At 45.0% G+C, this 21870-nt stretch overlaps 1 protein-coding gene across 2 annotated transcripts in view; it reads left to right on the forward strand.

The window, feature by feature from the left end:
* Positions 1-6980: 6980 nt before the first annotated feature.
* Positions 6981-21870, forward strand: part of PRKCA (protein kinase C alpha) — a 142453-nt gene continuing 127563 nt past the window's right edge. For both annotated transcript variants that reach the window (XM_066332375.1, XM_066332376.1), the window contains exons 1-2: positions 6981-7269; positions 10448-10479. In XM_066332375.1, coding sequence (XP_066188472.1) covers positions 7097-7269; positions 10448-10479 — 205 coding nt within the window. In that variant the 5' untranslated portion in view covers positions 6981-7096. The remainder of the gene's footprint in view (positions 7270-10447; positions 10480-21870) is intronic.

The raw sequence follows: 21870 nt of genomic DNA on the forward strand, positions 1-21870 counted from the left end.
CAAGAGTGGCAGGAGAAGGTTTCAGGACAGTGACACATTCTGCTTGTCAACTCCTCACCTCTGGATGTACCTACAGAGGGCCTTGACCTACAGACTTAAACGCTGCAGGTGAAGCTTACACCCTAATGCAAACACTGGGGGGGAAATGGGGCTTTGAGAGTCATTTTTGTCAGCTGGCAGTGTGAGTGTAATTTTTTTTTTTTTTAATTAAAGCAAAACCAGAAGGCCCTAGAGTTGGTGATGGGGATGGTGGCTGAGGCAAACCAAACCCACCCAGTGCTTTGTCCCTGATAGCTGCTGAGGGAAAGTGAGAAAAGCAAGCACGATACTTCCTCCAGAGATTCTCTCACTTTCTGAGCGTTTTCCACTCAGGGAACTTTCTGAGCCAGCCGTGGGCTGTGTTTGGGCTGTGACATCCAATTTCTGTCTGTCCCAGGCCACCCCACTGCCCCGAGCCCACACTCACACCCTGCACCACTGCTGGTCCCGTGTGTTTGGTTCTTCTAGGCAAGCAATTCCAGGGGTCAGCTGGCCCTGGCCAAACCCACCTACTTTGTTCCTTACAAACCTGTGCCTCATGTTTCTCTAAATAAATCACAGAGGCTCCCTTGTTTAGCTGGTACAAGAGCAGTTTGGTTTTTTCTACATGGTTTGAGGGCTTTGTTTGTATTTCAAAGTCTCAGTCTTTGTGCCTTTTTCGCGTGTACAGTTGGAGACTGAAAGTTTGCCTACACAAGAGAATTGTTCTGATGCGCTCAGAAGAGTGTGAATTTCTTTTTGGAAGAGATGTTCAAAATTTTTCCAGTGATTGCTGGTGTGAAGGACAAAATCAGCAAAACAACAATGACAGCAAATACTCCAGCTGAGGCAGAAGTTTTTGTTTGTACGATCTGGAGAGTGACAAAATCCAGGAAACTTCCCAAAGGACACCCATCTCTCTTCAGAGTGTAACAGCATCAAGATCTGACTCAGCTCTATAACTAGGAGAGATTTTACCATGCTCCTCATACTCCTGAGATATGAGAAAAGAAAGCAATGGCTTGTCACTCAGTATTCTGATAACTCTGATATAAAAAACCTATTTTACACCTAGTGTTCTGTATATGATCAGCCATTTATTTCCAATTCTGTGGAGAGCTGCTGTGAGGATAATGCACAAGCTATCTGCATGAGGAATGGGGTTTGCAAGGCTTTCAAGGAAACTCAAGTTGAAATGATGGCATCATTTATCTGTCAGAATGGGAAGGAGGATTGTCCTGATTAGGACATATTGATGGGCTGCAATTTCATCCCCGGGAAATTATTAATTATTGTAAGACACCATTTTTCTTTTCCCCAGAATTGTTTTCAGAAATACTCTTTCCGTGACATTTCATCTCTCAGAGGACTTTTTTTTTTCCTCTGTACTTAGTGTTCTTTTTCTCTGTGTTTCAATGCAGTACAGGCCTGTGTAAACAAGCTGTCTGTCACAAGGAATAATTTAATAATCAAACCTGTCTCATGACCCAGGGCTTCCCAACCAGCACTGGGAGGAACTTTAAAGGGGAAAAGGGCAGGGAGGAGGACCAGTGTAACTGCAGAGACAGGGATAAAGTCGTGGACACTCTAAACACAGATGCTAAAAGACACAGAAAGATGCAGAAACTGATCCTGAGAGAAAATTAGTTCCATCTCCTCACCACTGGGAGTCAAGACAGACAGCTTCTTACAGAAATGTGTCTATTTATGTTACCACAGCCTACCTTTTTTTATTTTTTGAAAATATTTAAGGTATACTCTTGCCAAAGCAAGGGTAAGAACAATAAACAGGCTTTTTGTGTGTGTGTGTGAATGAATTTGTAGGAGGATCTGGAAAACTAGGAGTGGTCAAAACATGACAAACTTAAGAATGGGAGCTTCAACATTAAACTCCACGGGTGATTTCAGACAAAGTGAGAAAAAAAAAAAAAAAAGTTAATATTGCACAGAAAAAATAAATTAGGAAAACCTGTTTTCTTGGTTTATACCATAAAGTCTGTGAATTAGTGGAAACTGGTAACTGGTTTTGACCTAATTATGGTGAGTAATTATCCCACAACAGTTGCTGGTGGAGATGTCTTATAAGCTGGCTCTGTGGAAATTCCTTTGGAAGGTGAGATTGGGTGAAGCCAATGATTTTTAGGCAGCAGTGTTGCAGTGCCCCGATCATCCTTCCTCAAAGGGCTTTGGAAAATCGCCACCCGTGCTCTTGACTCCCTAGAGAGGGAAGTAGTTGTGAATTGTTTTGAAATGTGAGGGGGAATTGTGAACTTCCTTATAGGCCTCCAGCAGGAAGTGATTCCTCTTCGTTGAGCGTTTCTCAGAAGCAGGAAATAATAAAACAGTCACAGTTGCCAAAACAGTTGATGGAGGTGTTCTCCTTGGCTCCCTCTGAATGGATCTGAGGCAGAACAGAGCCGGAATGCCTGTTTCCTTTTTTATTGCTTTTTGATTAAAAAGTGATGCAGACGGCGGATTGCTGTTCCAGCAGATGAGGAAAAGCAAGGACGTTTCAGGAGAAACCTCTTTCAAAATTAACCCAGATGCATTTAGAGACCTAGGGTGGTATTGATGAAAATACAGAAAGAATTCCAGAAGTAGTGCTTGTTACAGCAATAATCAAATTCTTTAGAGAGAGAAAAAAACAAAAAACCTCATAAATCATCCAATGGAAACTTCTACCAGGAGCAGTCCCTAGGCTATTATCCAAATAGTCATACAGGAATAAATTTGCTATGAGAAGACCCCCTAAATGGCACTCTGGAGTCAGGGGCTCTGAAGCTGCTGGCCAGGAGGTTGGAAAAGCTGGGGCTCTGATTTCATGACCATGTAGACGCCTGAACACAAACAGTGAAAATGCTGACTCCTCGTCCAGATGGCCTGAACCAGAAGCAAATTGCAAACACTCCCCTGGGCAGAAAAGCAACTCATGAGCTGCTGGGGGAATGTGCTCACTCAGGAAGAGGTGGCAGACGCTTTTCCTTCAGTTATTTGCAAAGGAGGGATGAGTTCCTGTGTCACCCACAGGATCTGAGTGCAGAGCAGGAAAAATGAGTGTCCAGGCAATTAAAAACCTCCCAGCAAGAGGAGCTGGTGTCACAACAGCACATCCCCAAAAGGGAGTGGAACCATGTCCCTTACAGTATCACTGTGAGAGTGGCCTGGCCATGGTGACAAAGCCTGATATTGAAGGTGTCATTAAATATAATAAAAGCACTGTGTAAATGCTGTTTATCCAGACTGCAGCAGTCAAAGGGGCTGTGTGTTAAATACAGCAGGGCAAGGGGGTGTTATAAAGGTTTACCTGGTCGTCTGGGCACACATAATAGAGTTTTTCTTTGCTAGTGTGTCTAGTCACAGTGTACAAATAATTGCTGGGTTTGAGATGAAAGAGATGCTTTCCAGAGAGAGACAGTAAAGCAATCCTAATGGGATCCTGAAGTGCTGTGCCTGGTGCCATTTGGCTCTTCCCTGGTTTGACACGAGCCAGGTGCACTCACCAGTGTTTCAGTGAATGAATCTGGTCCAGAGTCACTGGCAGGAAAGAAACTGGAAGCCAAAATGATTCAGCAGATCTGCGAGATTTTAAGGAACAACAAAATATGCGGATTGTCCCAAACCCGATGAAATCCAAGTTGTGTCTGTTTCAGATTCCCCAGATTTTTGGTGGCTGTTTGTGATGTAGCACAAAAGGAATGGAAATAAACATCTTTCATTTCATGTTTCTTGATAGAAGCCTCAACGGGAGTACAAAATGTTTCTTGGTGCTCCTCATGCTTCGGCATAAGTTGATTAACGCAAGAAAAATCTATTCCCTCTGAAGAGGAAGAAGAGATTTGAAACATGTGCGGAATAGGTGGAGACCAAATTAAAAATCTTTATATTTCATTGGATTTCAGATCAAATTTGGAAGTAGCTGCTGACAAAATAAAATCCATGAAGCAAGGGCATATGGCAACAGTTTCTAGGGCATCTGGTGTGATCCTCTAAGTTTAGAGAAAAGCGGGGCCATCCCTGTCATTGGTTATTTGGTGAAATGCCACTGACATTCCAGTTCTGCCAAGCTGCACTCAGAAACTGAGGCTTTTGAACTAAGATAGCATGTAGCAAGTTATTTCTGTTCTGTGCTAAGTGTCCATGCACACTTTGCCCATCAGCAAATAAGATTTAATTTCGATTAATTAGCTGGCTTTCATTCCTGTGAAATAAAACATCTTACACATGCTTACACAGACAGATGAGTGTGTAGATATATACCAGAGCAGAACTTTCAATATGCATTTATTTCCCATATGTGTAAATTTGTAACCACGGGAATAACATTTATTAAAAACAACATGATTAATACTTGGTTTTTTTTCACTTTATGCACATGCTGTGGTTTTACGTTAGCGCAGTCATGATTTTTCTGAGTGTATTAATATGAGAGGATGCCACGGGCAGATGTTTCTGTGTCCAGAGCTTTGGGAATGTTTTGTGTGGAGTGTGAGTAAATGAAGATGAACAGATCTATCCTTTTACAGAATACCTGATGACACAAAACCAAGGTCAAAGTCAGCTGTGATATGTGCTGATTATGTCCTAATCAGTGAAAGAGACCTGATTAATATTTCCTACCCTTTTTATTTTTTGGGGTTTGTTTGTTTGATTGATTGGGGTTTTTCTCCTACCCTTTTGAGGACATCATATTGAAATTCCCGTGGGGTATTTGCAGTGATCCATGGAGATACCCGGTGCGGTGGGACAGGACATCCAGAGCGATGCGCGGCGGATCAGCGTTCTCACGTCCGCGGCCGCTGTGGAGAGCTGCAGGAAGGGGAAATGTGTGGGGAAGAGCACACGGCAGAGCTCCCTTTGGTGTGGGGCAGGAAGAACGAGCCTCGGGTGGGTGCAGGAAGCGACCGAGGGCGGCGGGGTGCAGCTCCCCTGTGCCCGGTGACACGGAGCTGGGCCCGGCCAGGGGAAGGGTGATGGAGCGGGGATGGAGCTCACCGTCCTGGGAGGGAAGGTGTGGGTTTCCGTGGGGAAGATCCGTGGGTGTGTGAGAGATGAGGGGCAGAGAGGGAAGGTGTGGGTTTCGATGGGGAAGATCCGTGGGTGTGTGAGGTGAGGGGCAGGGGGCAGACATGGAGGGAAGGTGTGGGTTTCCATGGCTCTGGGGAAGCGCTGTGGGTGCGTGAGGTGAGGGGCAGGGAGGGAAGGTGTGGGTTTCCGTGGGGAAGCTCTGTGGGTGTGTGATCTGCCCATGGAGTGTGTGAGGTGAGGGGCAGGGAGCAGACATGGAGGGAAGGTGTGGGTTTCCGTGGGGAAGCGCTGTGGGTGTGTGATCTGCCCATGGAGTGTGTGAGGTGAGGGGCAGGGAGCAGACATGGAGGGAAGGTGTGGGTTTCCATGGCTCCGGGGAAGCTCTGTGGGTGTGTGATCTGCCCGTGTGGAGTGTGTGAGAGATGAGGGGCAGGGAGGGAAGGTGTGGGTTTCTGTGGGGAAGCTCCGTGGGTGTGTGACCTGCCCGTGGGGTGTGTGAGGTGAGGGGCAGAGAGGGAAGGTGTGGGTTTCCGTGGGGAAGCTCCGTGGATGTGTGAGGTGAGGGGCAGGGAGGGAAGGTGTGGGTTTCCGTGGGGAAGCGCTGTGGGTGTGTGAGAAATGAGGGGCAGGGGGCAGACAGGGAGGGAAGGTGTGGGTTTCCGTGGGGAAGCTCCGTGGATGTGTGACCTGCCCGTGGGGTGTGTGTGAGGTGAGGGGCAGAGAGGGAAGGTGTGGGTTTCCGTGGGGAAGCGCTGTGGGTGTGTGAGAAATGAGGGGCAGGGAGCAGACAGGGAGGGAAGGTGTGGGTTTCCGTGGGGAAGCTCTGTGGGTGTGTGGCCTGCCCGTGGGGTGTGTGAGGGGGACAGAGAAGGCGCTGCTGTGTCTGCGTGGGTGAGAGGAGCCGGGCTGTGTGCAGGGCTGGGAGAACCTTTGTGTGTGTGAGAGAGATAAAGTGAGAGAGGACTTCTCTGTGTGTGTGTGTGTGAGGGGATCTCCTGTGTGTGTGCGAGAGAGAGATAAAGTGAGAGGAGACTTCTCTGTGTGTGTGTGTGTGAGAGAGGATCTCCTGTGTGTGCAATAGAGAGATAAAGTGAGAGGAGACTTCTCTGTGTGTGTGTGTGTGAGGGGATCTCCCGTGTGTGTGCAATAAGGGAACCTCTGCCGGAGGCCGTGAGAGAAATGAGAGGGGAGATCCTCTGTGCGTGTGTTTTAGGGGAACCTCTGAGAGGTGTGAGGGAGAGTGAGGGAAGCCTGTGTAGGTGAATGTGTGTGAGAGAGAGAGGGGAATCGATGTGCCAATGAGTGCAACCGCTGCGTTTTGGGGAGAGACGGGGGGTGTGAAGAGCCCCCGGTGCGTGTGTAAGAGAAAGCCATGGGGTGTGTGAGATAGAGAACCCCAATGTGTGTGTGTGTGTCAGAGAACCCCGGTGTGTGTGTGTGTGTAATCCCCGGTGTGTGTGTGTGTGTAATCCCCGGTGTGTGTGTGAGATCCCCGGTGTGTGTGTGTGTAATCCCCGGTGTGTGTGTGTAATCCCCGGTGTGTGTGAAATCCTCGATATCTGTGAAATCCCCGGTGTGTGTCAGAGAACCCCAATGTGTGTGTGTGTCAGAGAACCCCGGTGTGTGTGTGAAATCCCCGGTGTGTGTGTGTGTAATCCCCGATATATGTGTAATCCCTGGTGTGTGTGTGTGAGATCCCCGATATGTGTGTGTAATCCCCGCTATGTGAGCTCCCCGGTGCGGGAGCTGACGATGACCAGCAGGTGCTGTCTCCCCGGTTCCCCCGTTGCTCCGGGCCGGGGGCGGCCCCGCTCCCGCCCCGCTCCGCCCCGGCCGGGGGCTCTCTCTCTGTCTCTCCCTCTCTGTCTCTGTCTCTCCCAGCCGCGGGCGGAGCAGCCGGCGAGAGGGCTCGGGATCCTCCTCCGCTCCGACGTCAGGCTGGGAGCGGGAGGCAGCGCCCAGCGCCGCGGTTGCCAGAGGCTCGGCGGCCGCCGGACGGGGCGGACGTCGGGGCGGCGACTCCCGGAGCGGCGGGGGGTGGGGAGGAGGCGCTATGGCCGACGTGTTCCCGGGCTCCGAGCCCGCCGCCGGCCCGGAGGCGGCGCGGCGCTTCGCTCGCAAGGGCGCCCTGAGGCAGAAGAACGTGCACGAGGTGAAGGAGCACAAATTCATCGCGCGTTTCTTCAAGCAGCCCACCTTCTGTAGCCACTGCACGGATTTTATCTGGTGAGAGAGAGCTCGGGGAGCGCGTTTCCCCTCGGCGCCCCGCCGCCGCCGCCGCCGCCCGGGCCCGTTCCGCCGCGGGGATTCCCCGCCTCGGGCAGCCCCGGCTCCGGTGTGCCGCTGTCCTTTCCTTCCCTTCCCTTCCCTTCCTCACCCACCCGCCTGGTCCCCGGGCAGCCCCGGCTCCGGTGTGCCGCTGTCCTTCCCTTCCCTTCCCTTCCTCACCCACCGGCCGGCTCCCCGGGCAGCCGGCTCCCGGTGCTCTGGCCGGGCAGGTGACCCCGCTGGGGGTGACCCCCGGTGTCACCTCGCTGTCCCGGCGCTGTCGCATCCCCCTCCCGGAGGGCGGCTGCAGCTCCTCGGGGGTCCCGGCGCTGGGCACACGCCGCTTTCGGGGCAGGGAACCCCCCAAAGTTGCCGGCGCTCGGGGGTCGCGGGGTGTGCAGCCCTGCGCTGGGCTCGTCGCTTCCCGCACGGTCCGGAGCTGTGTTCCCCATCCCTTGTCCCCGGCGCTGCCGGCGGGGCTGCGAGCTCAGCCGGGACCGACGGTGCCCGTGTCACACCGGGGCGTTGCTGGGTGGCAAAACTGGGCTCAGCCAGCCTTAAATCGCGCCGAGTGCCTGCCCTGCTGCCAGGCGCCGTCACACCGCTGCTCCGGTCCGCGGCGAGGGAAAGGGAGGGGTGCTTTTTGTGAGAGAGGGCAGGAAAACTCCTTCCCGACACGCTCATAGCTGGGAGGGAGAAATCCAGCCGTGGCGGGGCAGGGCGGCAGCTCCGCGCAGGCCGGGGCCGCTCCGAGCCCGGCACACACAGCGGGGATTCCCCTCCCGCACCTCGCTGCCCGACTCTGCACCGCTCCTCGGGCTGCCCACAGCCAGAGCTGGGATTTATTCCGGCCCGAGTTGGGAAAGGCTCCGAGCGCAGCCGGCTCTGTGGCCGGGGCACGCTTCTTGCTCTTTTGATGTGTGTTTATGTGTCTGGACACCGACCTTTTCTTCCCTCGGTCAGTTTTCCTCCGCTCGCACGCTGGAGGAAACACTGTGCTTGTGGCAGAAATGATTGAAATATATTCGCAGAGTAAGGAAAGCTGACATGGGTGACTGCACAAGAAACAAGTCAGATTTCTGAGTTTGTCTTCTTTCTTTCTTTCTTTTATTTTTTAATTTTTTTTAATTGTTTTTGTTTTGGTGGGTTTAGGTCTTTGGTTCCAGTTTGTGGCTTTTTGGTGGGAGAAAAAAAAAAAAAAAAAGTAGATTTGTGTATGGTAAAAGTAAGAGCCCTTCAGAAACTGCTTCAAAGTTAATGTAAAGCAGACTGAATGAGTCGGGAGGTGTGAAAACCCGCTGCAGGGTTGTCGCCGGGCGGTGTTTGTGCACACAGGCAGCGCGATTACAGGACAAAGCAGAAGCTCTGTCAGGAAGGACAGGCTGGATTCGGACTGAAAGGCTATCCTGGGGCTGACAGGTGGCAAGAGCCACTGTGCTCTCGTCTTCTTGTCCTTACTGAGCCTGGGGAAGCTCTTCACATTCCTTAGAAGAGCATCTGACCCCTCCAAAACTTGTTTCTTTTTCTGATTCGGAGATGGGCCGCTCTCGAACGAACCATCGCGCACCACCAAAAGTGTTTCCAAAACCGCTCGTGTCAATTAACAGTGTTTATTGTGCAAACACAATCTTTCAATGAACTAAACAAATAGATTCTTTGCCTTAGATTACCGTTTCATCAGGTATTTACCATCTTCACCAAAATAGTTTAGTGTCTCCTTATCCTTTCTAGCAACTTTCACCTCTCCGCTTGGGTTCTGGAGTGTTGTTACATTTTAAAAGACTTTTTACTTAAAAATTACCTTGTGAGTGCTGGGTGAGCGGAATGGGCTGCGGCTCTGCGGGGATTCAGCTCAGCCACGCTTCTGGAGTAGATAAAAGAAAGAATATTTGCAAATTTAATCCATTTCAAAGGGTTACAAATTATCTCAAGTCTGTTTCATGTTCTTAGTCCCGCCATCAGGTTTCCTGCGATTGCATTTCCACACTCCCAGCTTTTGAGTTTTGTGAAGATGAGCGGTAACAGCACCAGAGTGACAATATATAGGCATGTGTGCTGCCAAGTAAACAAATAATTGGATTTTTTTTCTCCTGGTTTTCCTAGTTCAGGTTTGCTCACAGTAATGAGAAGTAGTGAGTTGTGCAGAGAAATGCTCTTAGCTGTGTCATTTCAGCTTCCACCTGAAGGAACAGTGCACTGAAGGTTTTGTCTATTCCATAAACAAATAAGTGGTAGAAATTGTTGATTTTTTTTTTTTTTTTAAGAAACCCTTTCCGTAAAGTTGATAATTAAGCCGCGTGTTGTTAATTGCACACAGCTTCTCCAGCTCATGGCTTTTGTCTGTTCGTGATTGAGTGCGAGCAGCTCCAGATGAAAAACAGGCTGCAAAGAAAAAGGCAGCGAAATGTTTATAGGCAGGAGACTCAAAACAGTTACTTTGGTGGGAAGAGAATGTTAGATGCTTAAAGCTAAACAAATAAATCCACAGCAGAGGAGTTTGCCAGAGGTATAAAATGTGCTGGAACTCTGGATACTGCTGTCATTGTATTCACTGCACGAGGGTAACACACACATTTGTGTTTCGTTATGGAAATGGAGCAAGGAAGCTGGAGGGTAATCAGCATGAAAATCAGGAGCCTGTCTTCTCATTTCTATTGGAACAAGCAAAACTTTTCACCTGCCTGCTTTCCATACAGCAAAACTCCAGCTGAGCCTCTCAACAGCGGCTTGCAATCCCAAAATTTGGATGAAACCCCAAGTCTGGTTTGTTTTATGTGCCTTTGCTGGAACTTGGAATATTTCACGTGGCTGTTAAGTATACATGTGGCATTCAGCGAGTTGAAATATTATGCAGCAATCACAGAGGATGATAATTGTAGCTCCAAAATAGCTTGTAAAATAATAATAATAAAAAAATTGTTGCCAGAAGCTGAAATTACATAGCTGGTGACAGCTATTGTTCTCTGCTTTGAAATGGGTGGGCTGGTCTGTGTTGTGTATTTGAAAATCTGTTGCTGTCGTAGCAAAACCTGAAGTAATTTAATATGAAGCTATTTTTATGTTTTTTTGGAGATCACTGAGTAGAAATTAAAACCAAATGTACTAAGGCAGTTTTTTTTTTTCCTTCTTTATGCAGGGGATTTGGGAAGCAAGGATTCCAGTGCCAAGGTAAGCCACAACTGATTTGCTGGCACACACAGGTGGTTGCACCTCAGTTTAAAGGTACCTCAAATTTACCAGCAGCAGGAGAGACATAATCCTGGAAAAACTAAGCAAGCATCATTTCCTGTGTGAATTCTAAAAGAAGACAGTTATTGAATTAAATAATATTGATATTTACATGATTTACATTGGACTATCAAGTAATTATTCTTACTGTGATAATATAAAAAGTTGGTGGGGTTTGGTTTTTTTTTTAATCTCAGCACAGTAAATATCACTTAATCTGCATGAGTCTAACTTTTCATGGAAATAATCTGTGTGATTTAGCTTTGCAGAGATCATTTTTCTCATCAGAAGCTCTTGTCTGTGTGGGCGTTTTGGAAAATGGATTCACTTTTTAGTCATATGGCTTCTTTTCATAACCCAAAGTCCCTGCTTTTCATTTTCACACAATGCACGTTCAGCAGGACCTTTGGCTTTAACTCTGTACTGGGACAAGACAATTCTGTCTTATGTAACACTGAATTACAAAAAAAGAAAAATCCACCTGTATAAAATGGGTGATTTAATGAACCTGCTAACCTTGGAGAAACTGAAAGCTGCTGTAGTATAACTGTAAATGCTGTGTTCTCACACATTTTGTATTTCTGCCAAATACTTACCATTATTTAGCGTTTAATCATGAAATAGCCACACCCAAGTGGTGCAGGTTTTTTTCTTTTGTCGTATGTTTGCTTAATTAGGATGAGCTTTTTGTTGCTCCTCTCCCTTCCCCACCTTGTCCCTGTGACTGGTGCTGCAGCTGCATGTTGTGTACTCATTAGCTGGCCTTTTCCTTTTGTTTTTTTTTTCCCTTCATGGCATTTCTGATGGGTATTTGCTCTTGCCTCAGAGCACATTTGACTCTCCTGAACGTTGCTTTTGCTGAGCAGTTAGGGAAATGATGGATTCTGTGGTATTTTCGTGAAAGTTGATTGGAGCTGATGCTTCTTGAAATTAAACCTCTGAGAAAGTGGATGTCAAAGACCGATGCCTTTTAAAGATTTGTGAGAAATAAGTTTTCTTTCTGGAAGTTGAGCCTTGCACTGGCACACTGCATTTCCTGATGGAGGTAAGCAGACATCTGTGGTTTTTCCTCTATGCCCCAGAACATTAATATTAAATTTTGTAGCTATCCTTCAGCTTTTTTGCCACCCATCACCTGCAAAGCAGTGCTGTAGGTGAGTGTGCAGTGCTTAGGTGTGAATGGAACTGCAATTCCTCAGTCTCACTCAGGACAGCTCCGTGGTTCCTAGCTCAGGAATTATTTAGAGGTTCATTACAGATTTTCTGTTGGTGTACAGAAAATAATTGGGGCTGCATTTAAATGGTGCAGTTATCCAGCTTAGCTTTTGCAGCTGGCACAGAGGTGACTTTGTGCAGGAGCTGGGGGCTCAGGCTGGGCAGGATCCCCTGCCCTGACCACAGACCCAGCCTGGCCTGGCAGCTCCTCTCCAGGGCTTGGGATTCCCTGCCTGGAATTCCTTCTACCATCAGAGTTCTGGTGAGCCAGGAGCAGTTCTGCTGCTCAGGACTGATCTGCACAAAGCCAGAAATAGTTCTGGGTTCAGTCTCGTTTCCCCTGCAGGTGCCATTCATGGACAAAACCAAGAGTAAAAGCAGAAGAGTGACTCCGTTTGTTTTTAATGCCTCAGAAGTGATACTTTTTAGGAATCTGAATATGTTTAAAATTGACTTTTGTCTGTGTCAGAGGAAGAATCTATACTGCCTCTTTAGAGACTGTTGTATCCAGTGGTTTTATCTGTGCTCTTGGTCAAAATCTCTTGAGAAATATTCTGATTTTACACGGTTTGTAGCAAGCTGTTGTTTGTGCACTAATAAGTTTAAATAATGGGCTTTTGGACCATAATTCATTAACCATGTGTTCAAAATCAAAAAGTTCATACTCTCAGGATAATAACACTCTTGAAAAATAAAACTTCTGTGTTAAAGTTAAGCCAGTGAATCAATGTTTTTCCAGTTCAGCTTTCTGAAGCTCCTGTCTATAAAGCCACCAGCTAAAGCTGGAAAGGCAAATTAGTGATCAAAACTACTGAGAACATGAAGAATTAAAACTAAAAGTCTGAAACTAGAAGGTAGGCTGCAGAAAAAAACCCCCTAATTTCTATAATGAAGTGACTGTCTTTACAGAGGATGACAAATGGAGAATAAAATGGGATTTTCAATGTGACATAAAGGAAAGAATATTACAGTGACAGCTCTTAGCATGACTAGAGTTCTTGGTCCATCAGTGTTTCCATTATAAAAAGCCTTTTCTACTCTGTTTTCAGGAGTGATGTAAAATCTCCCAGTAGACTCAAACCTGGATCTCAGGCAGAATTCAGAGCTGGGGGGTTTTGTTATTTCCAAAGTTGTTTGAAATTCCTCTGGCCTTTGATACCAAGGGGAAGGCCCACAACAGTCACATACCACACTCAAATGATGTTTCTGCTATAAAAATCTGCAAGTCTATCAATATGTGTATTAGGGGTCTTTAATTAGACAAAAGGTCTTAGTTTTAAATACTGCAGCAAACGTAGTATGTTTTGATGTATTTTTAAAACGTTCATTAAAAAAAAGTCACGCAAAATACAGTCCTAGTTTTGTTTTTGAGGTGCCCTCAAACAAAATATTTTAACATGGATTTTATCAGAATTTAAACTGTGCTATAGTGAAATTTGACTTTGGACCATTAATACCTCTATTCATTGGACTTGGTTAGACCCTATTTTCCCTTGTATGTTATCGCTTTGGTTTTCAGATTTGCATGCCTCCTTCTGCTGTAGTGTTCAGCTTCAGCACTACATAGAGACATTTAAATGAGCTCTTTGGAACTGAAGAGAATTATTCCCATTTATTTTCCTAAAACGTTTCGCAAGATAATTTTTTTTTTCCCCACCTCCTTATTTTTGTGGGATCCTGATGAATTTGCAAAAGACAGCGAATTAAATTTTGGTGTGGTTTGAATGCCCTGAATGTGGCAGAAGGGTCAGGTGCAATTGCATTATCACCACACAAACGCTCAGCAAGGCACAGTCCACATCCTGAGTAGTTTGTCTTTCTTAATGAGCGTGTTTTTGAGGTGGCTGCTGAATATTCCAGCAAACAGAACCTCAGAAAAGCTGCTCAGCTTTGCAGCCAGGAGCTGGGATGTGTTAGTTCATGGAGAGGAGGCAGAATTCTGTGGCATGATTGGAAAAGAAGTTTTTTAGAGGAAGGGTTTGGGGGGATCGTCAAGTAGCAGTGGAAGATGTCTGTCTTTTTGGTTGTGTTTGAAAATGAACTTTGAAGGCTTCAGCTGGATTAATGTTCTTGTAGGGACAGGATTCAGGAAGAATTTCTTCACAGGAACAGAGGTCAGGCATTGGGAGGGGCTGCCCAGGGAGATTTGGAGTCTCCATCCCTGGAGGTGTCCAAGGAATAACTGCACATAGACTCAATGGTCTGGGAGGTTTTTTTGGTTGGACTCAATGGTCTGGGAGGTTTTTTTGGTTGGACTCAATGGTCTGGGAGGGTTTTTTGGTTGGACTCAATGGTCTGGGAGGTTTTTTTGGTTGGACTCAATGGTCTGGGAGGGTTTTTTCCAACCTCAGTGATTCTGGGAATTCTATGAATTTTTTATTCCTGTTATTAGAAAGCATCTTGTAGTTTGATATTTGTGGTTTGTTGTTGATTTATAGAAGCATGAAGTATTTAAAACATTGTGCTTGTGAAACAGGAGTTCTCATTCTGCTGTTTTGCTTTTGCTGTTTGCTGTTGATCATGTCTGTGGCAGTGCAAACACTTTGGGAGGATTATTCCAGGGAGTTTTGGCTTTGTTTTGTTTTCTTACGTTGTCAAGCAGGCCAGCAAGCTGTCTGTAGCACTGAAAGCTTTCCTCTGATGTGCACCTGGAAATGCTGCAAGAGCAATGTGAAAAACTGAATAATTTAAACCTTTTTCAATCTGCCACAGCATGAAAGTTCCTCTTTTGAGAGAGCAGACTTTAAATGAAGCAAGCAATTAAGTTAAATTTTGGCTTCATCGTTCTTTTGATAGACTATTACACTGTGAATGTAACCTATACTTGTTTCTTTCTGTTGGGTTTTTCTGTTGAGCAGAGATCCACAAATAGGAACTCACTAAGATGTGAAGAACAAACATTGTAGAACATGTCTTTATGTAGGTTTAGAGGTTGTTTTAAGTTCAGCACTGAAGGCTCAGCACGTTTCCTCAGGGCAAAAATATCTTTAGTTACAGTAATATAAATGTGAACAGCTCATGTTCCTGATTAAGGGTCTATTGTTAATTCTCTCCTAAATGGTCAGAATTTTCTGTTATTAACAGCAAGTTTTCCCTCTTTTACGTGGTTGCTGCAGGCTTTACTGAAGTGCAATATTCTGCTGTAATTCAGCTGTGAAATACATTTGGCTTAAGGATAATAACGAGGAAACTCTTCCTTAGAGTTTCATATTCGTGCCCTAATTTACATAAATAAAAATTAGAGAAATCAATTAAAGCAGATCATTATGCTTCCTTAATCTGGGCAACTATTGTTCTTTCCACTGTTTTGTCCTGTCTTCCCTCAATTTATTTTCAGCTCAGTTTTCTCTGAATTTTGGATTTTACCTTCCTTTGTTGTCCTAAGCTTTTTGGAACAGCTCGTGCCGTGCTGGGTCTGGGCTAGGCAGACATCTCCAGCAATCCCTTCATTAAAGAGGGAAATGGGGGCATTTTGTTCGTTTTTAATATTTAAATATTGTACCATTGGCACAGCAAACCAGCACTTCATTTCCTCTGCATTGTTTCTCTCTTATCTGATGGTTCTTGACCCCTTTTCTACAACAAAAAGACCAAAGAACCCCCTGGTGCCACTTCATGTTTAAATCACTCGTTTTCATTAAAAATGTTGTGTTAAAGGTCTGTGCAGTGATTTGGTTGAGAAACTAATTTTTAATGCTCTGTGATCTGAAGATTCTAACCAATGAAAACTCTGACCACCTCCAACCTGAGGACACTCAGAGTTTTCACCAATCCTCAGTGCTGATATATTTATAGGAGAAGCAGCACCATTTATTCTTTTTTGTGTATGGGTCAAGGCTTCATTCTTGGGTTTCCACCCTTACAGCTATGTTTCCCCTACAGTTTCTTCTTCCTTTTACAATCTTTCTTTTCCTTTGTAACCTAAGGAAGAAAAATCTATGGCATTGCTGTGTGGCTTCTCATAAAAATAATTTGTCTTCCTTACTTGGAAATGTTTTTGCCAAAGGGTGGACAAGACACAAAGCAAGTTCCACTTTCTATGCCAGAACTGCTCCTCTTGAATCATTATAATTTTTGTGGTGAGATGGGGTATTACAGACCAGGGTTTGAACAATGTGGGTGTTTCTCTTTGTACTCTTTGTATTATTTATTAGTCATGTGCTACAGTTTACATTAACTAACGTTGCTGTAAGCCTGAGATTGAGAAACTAATTCCGTGGAAGGCTTTGACTGTGGAGCTTGAAAGTCAGCATGAAATCTTCTGAAATGGGAACTCAGTGAAAATACACTTGCAGCAGCTGCCTCCTTAATGTCTTTTCATGTGCAAAACTTGGAGGTATCTGTTCAAAAATGGAACCCCCCTGGAGCAAAACCCAAACAGTTCCTCTCCAAAAAAAAAACCCACAACCTAAACCAAATACTAAGCAGCACCTGGGAGCATAAATTGTATCTGCACACAGTTTCCATGATTCCTCTCTTTGTCCTTTCCACTGGCCTTTTGCCCTCAGCTGATCTGTGGGCTGTGGATTTCTGGACCCTTCTTAAAGGGCAGTAATTTTACTGATCTGCAGATAATTTGACATACACACACACACACGGAGATAAGATGCTTGTTGTGCATTTGTCTTGTCAGCTTGTATTTATTGTTCCTCCCCTCCTTTGGCTGTCCTTACTTCTGCAATATCTGACCTATTTTATGAGGAAATATGGTGCCATTAATTGCTGATGCCTGTGAAAGTTGAGATTCTGTTCCTATTTCTGCAGGTGAACTCTGAGACATCTTGGAAGGATTTCCCATGTTCTGTGTTTTCCCTGAGAGCAGCAGTGATGGGTGAAACTCCTAAGCCTTAAGGAGTGCAGACACATCAGTGCTGGTTCAGATCAGGAGAACCCTTTGGAATGTGTGTCCCAGTCATCCCAGCTTTGGCTGTGGTGCTCCTGGGGTGTGGAACTGGTTTTTCCTTTGGGTGCTGCAGAGCCAAAGCTGGAGGGGTTTGGGTCCTGGATCGCACTGCAGCTCACTGGACATAAAAGCCCTGACACTGAGAGCTGAGTTCACAGCATTTTCCTTCACAATGTTCCTCTTGGAGCATTACCTGACACTGGAGATGTGCGGGTTCTGCTTTCAGCCATTGCCATCTGTCCTGGGGAGGGGATTTGTTGTCCTTGAGCCGGGTTGAAGGGGCAGCAGGACAATTGTGTCAGGACAGGGAAGGTGCCTCTGTTTGCCTGGGTGAGGAGGATCCTTTGTTACCACAGTCAGGTGCATTCCCAAGAGTTCAATATATTGAATAGATGAGGATGAGTCACGGCTCCTGGAGGGATTTAAAGATGTGAATGTGGCACTTGGGGACATGGTTTAGTGGTGGCATTGGCATTGTGAAGGGTCGGACTCGATGATCATCAGGGTGTGCAGTGATAGGACTGAAGGAGGGTTTAGACTGGAAATTGGGAGGAAATTCTTTCCTAAAAGGGTGGTGACGCCCTGGCACAGAGCAGCTGTGGCTGCCCCTGGATCCCTGGAGTGTCCAAGGCTGGACACTGGGGCTTGGAGCACCTGGGACAGTGGGAGGTGTCCCTGCCATGGCAGGGGTGGCACTGGATGAGCTTCAAGGTCCCTCCAACCCAAACCATTCCATGAGTTTTTGCTGGTCTTCTCCAGCTTAAATGATTCTGTGATTCTCAATGCTCAACACACAATTAACTGTATAATTCACTCAACACTGAGCACGGCAGTAAAATAAATAAATATGGCATTATACTCCTGTTTTTCTAGAAAATTTCCTTGGTGATACTGTGCTCATCAAAACTCAAACTTAATTAAACCTTATCCTGCAGCAAACTCTTTTTTTTTTTTTTTTTTCCTTATATTCCATTTCAAGAACAAGACCATCTTCACCCTTCCCACTCTGTAGCATGTGAAGTTTTGTTTTGTTTACTTGCATGGGTCAGCTGTCCCAGCAGTGTGCTCCAGTGAAGAGATCTGACTGTTCCAGTGCCCTGGATGTAATCTTATGAAGCTTTTCAGCTCTAACTGAACACATGGGAGTGATAGCTCATCCCAAGTTGACAGATAAACCAGTTTGAGGCTGAGCAAGATAAAGTTTGGCATATTCTTCATTTTTCCCTCTGCCTTGGTGTAATCCTGCACATCAGCTGCTGTTACACAGCCACATATGGTGTTCATTTTATTCAGTTTTTGTGGATGCCATGAGCAGAATTTAATGAAATGTTAGGAAGATGATTTCCCTGTTGGGATGCATCAATAATTATTTCTTTTATGTTTGCTTTTGTGGGCTGTTTCTCTTTAGGGCGAGAGATAGAAATAATAAGTTATTTAATAAATACTTTAGGCTCAGTTCCTCAGCTTTTCCAACTGCAGTAGAAAGTGTGAAAGTCTAAGAGAGAAGGACTCTCTTGTGTATAATTAATAACAGGAACTACCCTTTAAGTGTTTTTAACTTCTCCTGGATGCTGAACATTTTAATTCTGACTGTTTCCAGCAGTGCCTGCTGAAGGCTTGCAGAGGCTGGGAGTGCTTGGAGCTGGTTATCAGCTGATAATTTTTCAATTGCATCTCTTTATGAATAATGCCTTCTGTAAATGTGATTCATAACTGTTACCTTCTAAGTCAGGCAGCCAAACGTGTGCATATGTAATTTTCTGTGTGTTTCAGTGTCATTTACTCTGGTTTCTTAATTAGAATGTGATTAACATGAAGATTTTCTGTTCCTTTTTGCCATCACATAAAGTAGACTATAAGGTACTGCAGGCACATAGGTCTTTTTTTCAGCTTATCTTCTAGTTGACTTAGTTTAGATTTTGAAATCACAATACTGTATCAATTAAAATCTCATCAAATGAGCTTTATTAGAAGTTTGGAATGTGTACTTATAAGTGTAGAAGTCCATTGGAATAATTATTTTTGTCTGTCCTGTCTAGTTTACAAAATGTCCTTTTTTATTTATCGTTTAGATACAGAACCACACTTTTTGAACTAAAAGCGCAAATTCACCCAGGAACACCAAAAACATAGTCGTAATTGCTCTTAGTTTGCTACTTTTTAGTTTTTAAAATGAAGCTGCAAAAGTCTAATTAATGCTCCTCTTCATACAATGGAGATTTAGATTTGCTCATCGTGTTCAATCACAAATAGAGGTTTTGCCAGTCAGAAGTGTCAGTGGATGGGCAGTGATCAGCACAAATTGCACAAAGTCAAGGCATTATTTGCCTTGTGTAGCAATTGTCAAGTTTTCTTCTTTTTGCTAAGAAAATAGCTCATGTTTTAAAAAAAAAGTGATTTTTAACTGGAGTTGCAGCTATTGCTCCTTATTTGTCTTTAACTTCAATTAAAAGGGTTATATACAGCTCAATATCATGTGCACTGCAAGCATTTCCATAGAGTTAAATGAAGCTTGTCATTTGTTCTGAAGCAGAATTTTATGAAGATTGTGTCGCTGAGGATTCAACATTTTTATCCCTCTAAATGATCCTTACACTGATGGCACAATTGAATATTGGTGGCAATTTGTTTTGCCGTTTTCAAGTATAAAATCTACAAAAAAATCAGATGCTTAGGAATTGGGTTCTGTGTGCCTGGGTTTTGAAACCAAGATGTGCATGAGGGTGTCTACTTAAAATATGTTTTAAAAGGATTAGTGACTCCAAAGTGGCTCAAATATTGCCCTTCTTTATTTTTCTGCTAAATGAGGGACAAGTGCATATGGCAAGGCATGGGCTGTAAATAGGAATTCTCATTTTGAAGAGTGCTTCAAAGGTTATTTCCAATGCAATTCTCTTCCCAAAGCACAAATACTTCACTCTTCCTTTCCCTTTGTAATTACCAGCATTTTTAACTTCCCTGGAATGTGTGCTGAATGTGATATTTCAGCTCCTTAGTAAACAAGCCATTATTCATGTACAAGGAGGAGTTGAAATAATACTTTATCTCTTTCAGCTTCTAGTCTGTGTGGGTTTATTATTTTGGTTTTTACTCAGCAGGATTAGCCAGCATCCACCTCGAAGTATTCTTGTTCTCAAGAAATTGGCCTTTTATATATATATATATAAAATTTTATATATAAAAAAAAAGGTGAATCTTCATGTTCTGAGAGTGCAGAAATAACCTTTATTTTATGCAAAGCTTTTGTGTGAAGATCAGTGTTTTATTGGGTTGAAGTTTCTTTGTTTCTTGAGGCGTTGCTGCTGGGAAAAATCCCCCTCACAGTTATTTTTGCTGCTCTGTCACCCTGTCTGCTTTTCCCTGGCATCTCCTGATTCTCTGGGAGAAGTGTTACCTGCTCCTGTTCCCTGGAACCTCTCACCTGCAGAACTTTTCCATTTCTTGCATCCAGGCTTTGATCCCCAGGGGATTTTTGTGTGTCTGAAGGTGACACCCTGCGAGGTGCTGACAGGTTCTGGGCAGCTCCATTTTTCTCCTGTTCCAGAACTGCATAAAATAGATTTCAGCCTAACAATTCCCTGAACTTGCTCCCATAAAAAATGTTACAAAATAATGATAAACGTAGAAATAGATTAAGCAGCAGATTTTATAATGAGTGTATATACAGTTATTTTCACGTTCTTCCATTATGACAGGTTAGCTGATTAAATTTGTGAAGTGCTGTAAATTTAGATTTTTGGATTGTTCCTACCTTGTTTGCAAACTTTGAATTAATTGAATTTGAGGTTATTCCAAGTATGTCAGCTTTATATCTTTCTTTTGTCATCAGCTTTTGCAAATACTGTCTGCTGGATGTAATTTTATAGGGTGAAACTTCTCTGTTAAAACAAGTGATGTGGATGCAGCAGAAAGCAATCGTTTCCTCTGGGAGGGTGTTTTTCACTCTGTGTATGTTCCATTGAGACAAATGCTGCAACATTACAGAAAGAATGGAGAAAAATGTGATTGAATTTATGGTCTGTTTCAGATGGTTTGATGCTCAGATATTGCTGAGAATTCCTTTTGATCTTATTGAGAGATCCTAAGTTGTGAACCTTTTAAACACAGTAAAAGCTCAATAAATCTCGTTGTGCAGCTTAGTTAAACTATATTTTATGGTGTTTTTAATGGCCAGAAGAAACAAACAACTCTGGCAGTTGCTCAAAGACCCTGGGGAATATTAAGTTTTGTTAAATATGAAAACTTCCTGAAGTGTCATTCTTAGCCCAGTATATCAGTGAGAAAAAGTGGTGGTTTTTTAATGGTAGTTTATTTCTCTGTGTTCACAGAATCACAGAACTGGTTTGGCTGGAAGGGGCCTTAAAGCCCATCCCATTCCACCCCTTGCCATGGCAGGGACACCTCCCAGTATCCCAGGTGCTCCAAGCCCCAGTGTCCCACCTGGCCCTGGACACTCCAGGGATCCAGGGGCAGCCCCAGCTGCTCCGGGCACCCTGTGCCAGCCCTGCCCACCCTTTTAGGAAAGAATTTCCTCCCAATATCCCATCCAAACCTATTCTGTCAGTTTGAAGCCACTCCCTGTGTCCTGTCGCTCCATCCCTCGTAAGGAGTCTCTCTCCATCTTTCCTGTAGCTCCTTCAGACACAAAAGGCCACGCAATCAGGTCACTTCTCCAGGCTGAACAATCCCAGCTCTCCCAACCTTTGCTCCCAGCAGAGCTGCTCCATCCCTCTGATCATCCTGGTGCCTCCTCTGGTCTCTCTCCAGCAGCTCCTCATCCTTCCTGTGCTGGCCCCTCCTGACCCATGTCTTGGTACCAGCAGCACAGATCCTGCCGTGTCTCTAACTCCTGTCCCTGTGCAGCAATAACCCCGATTTGCCTCTCAAAAGGAGCACTGAAGAGGGTTTTGAAGTGTGCAAGCGGTGGAGATGTTTTATACATTTTTCCTGGGAAGCTGTATTGTTTCCTAATGGATCTGCAGTCGTTATGCCAACTGCACAGCAGGCTCTTGCATTAGAGGCTTTACGTCCTGGCGCTCCCCGTGTGCTCTTGCCAGTTGTTGTTTCACTGAGCAGTTCTTTCAAGTGTTTTTGTTCTGCCTCAGGTACCCAGGTGTGCCTGATGGAGCCGGAAAACTGACGCCTGCCCTTGTTTTCCTCCAAGGCAGCAGAGCTCATCCCTGAGATTCCTGCAAAACCCAACTCTTGGCAGC

This window comes from Sylvia atricapilla, chromosome 18 (genome assembly GCF_009819655.1).
Source record: "Sylvia atricapilla isolate bSylAtr1 chromosome 18, bSylAtr1.pri, whole genome shotgun sequence".
Lineage (NCBI taxonomy): Eukaryota > Metazoa > Chordata > Aves > Passeriformes > Sylviidae > Sylvia > Sylvia atricapilla.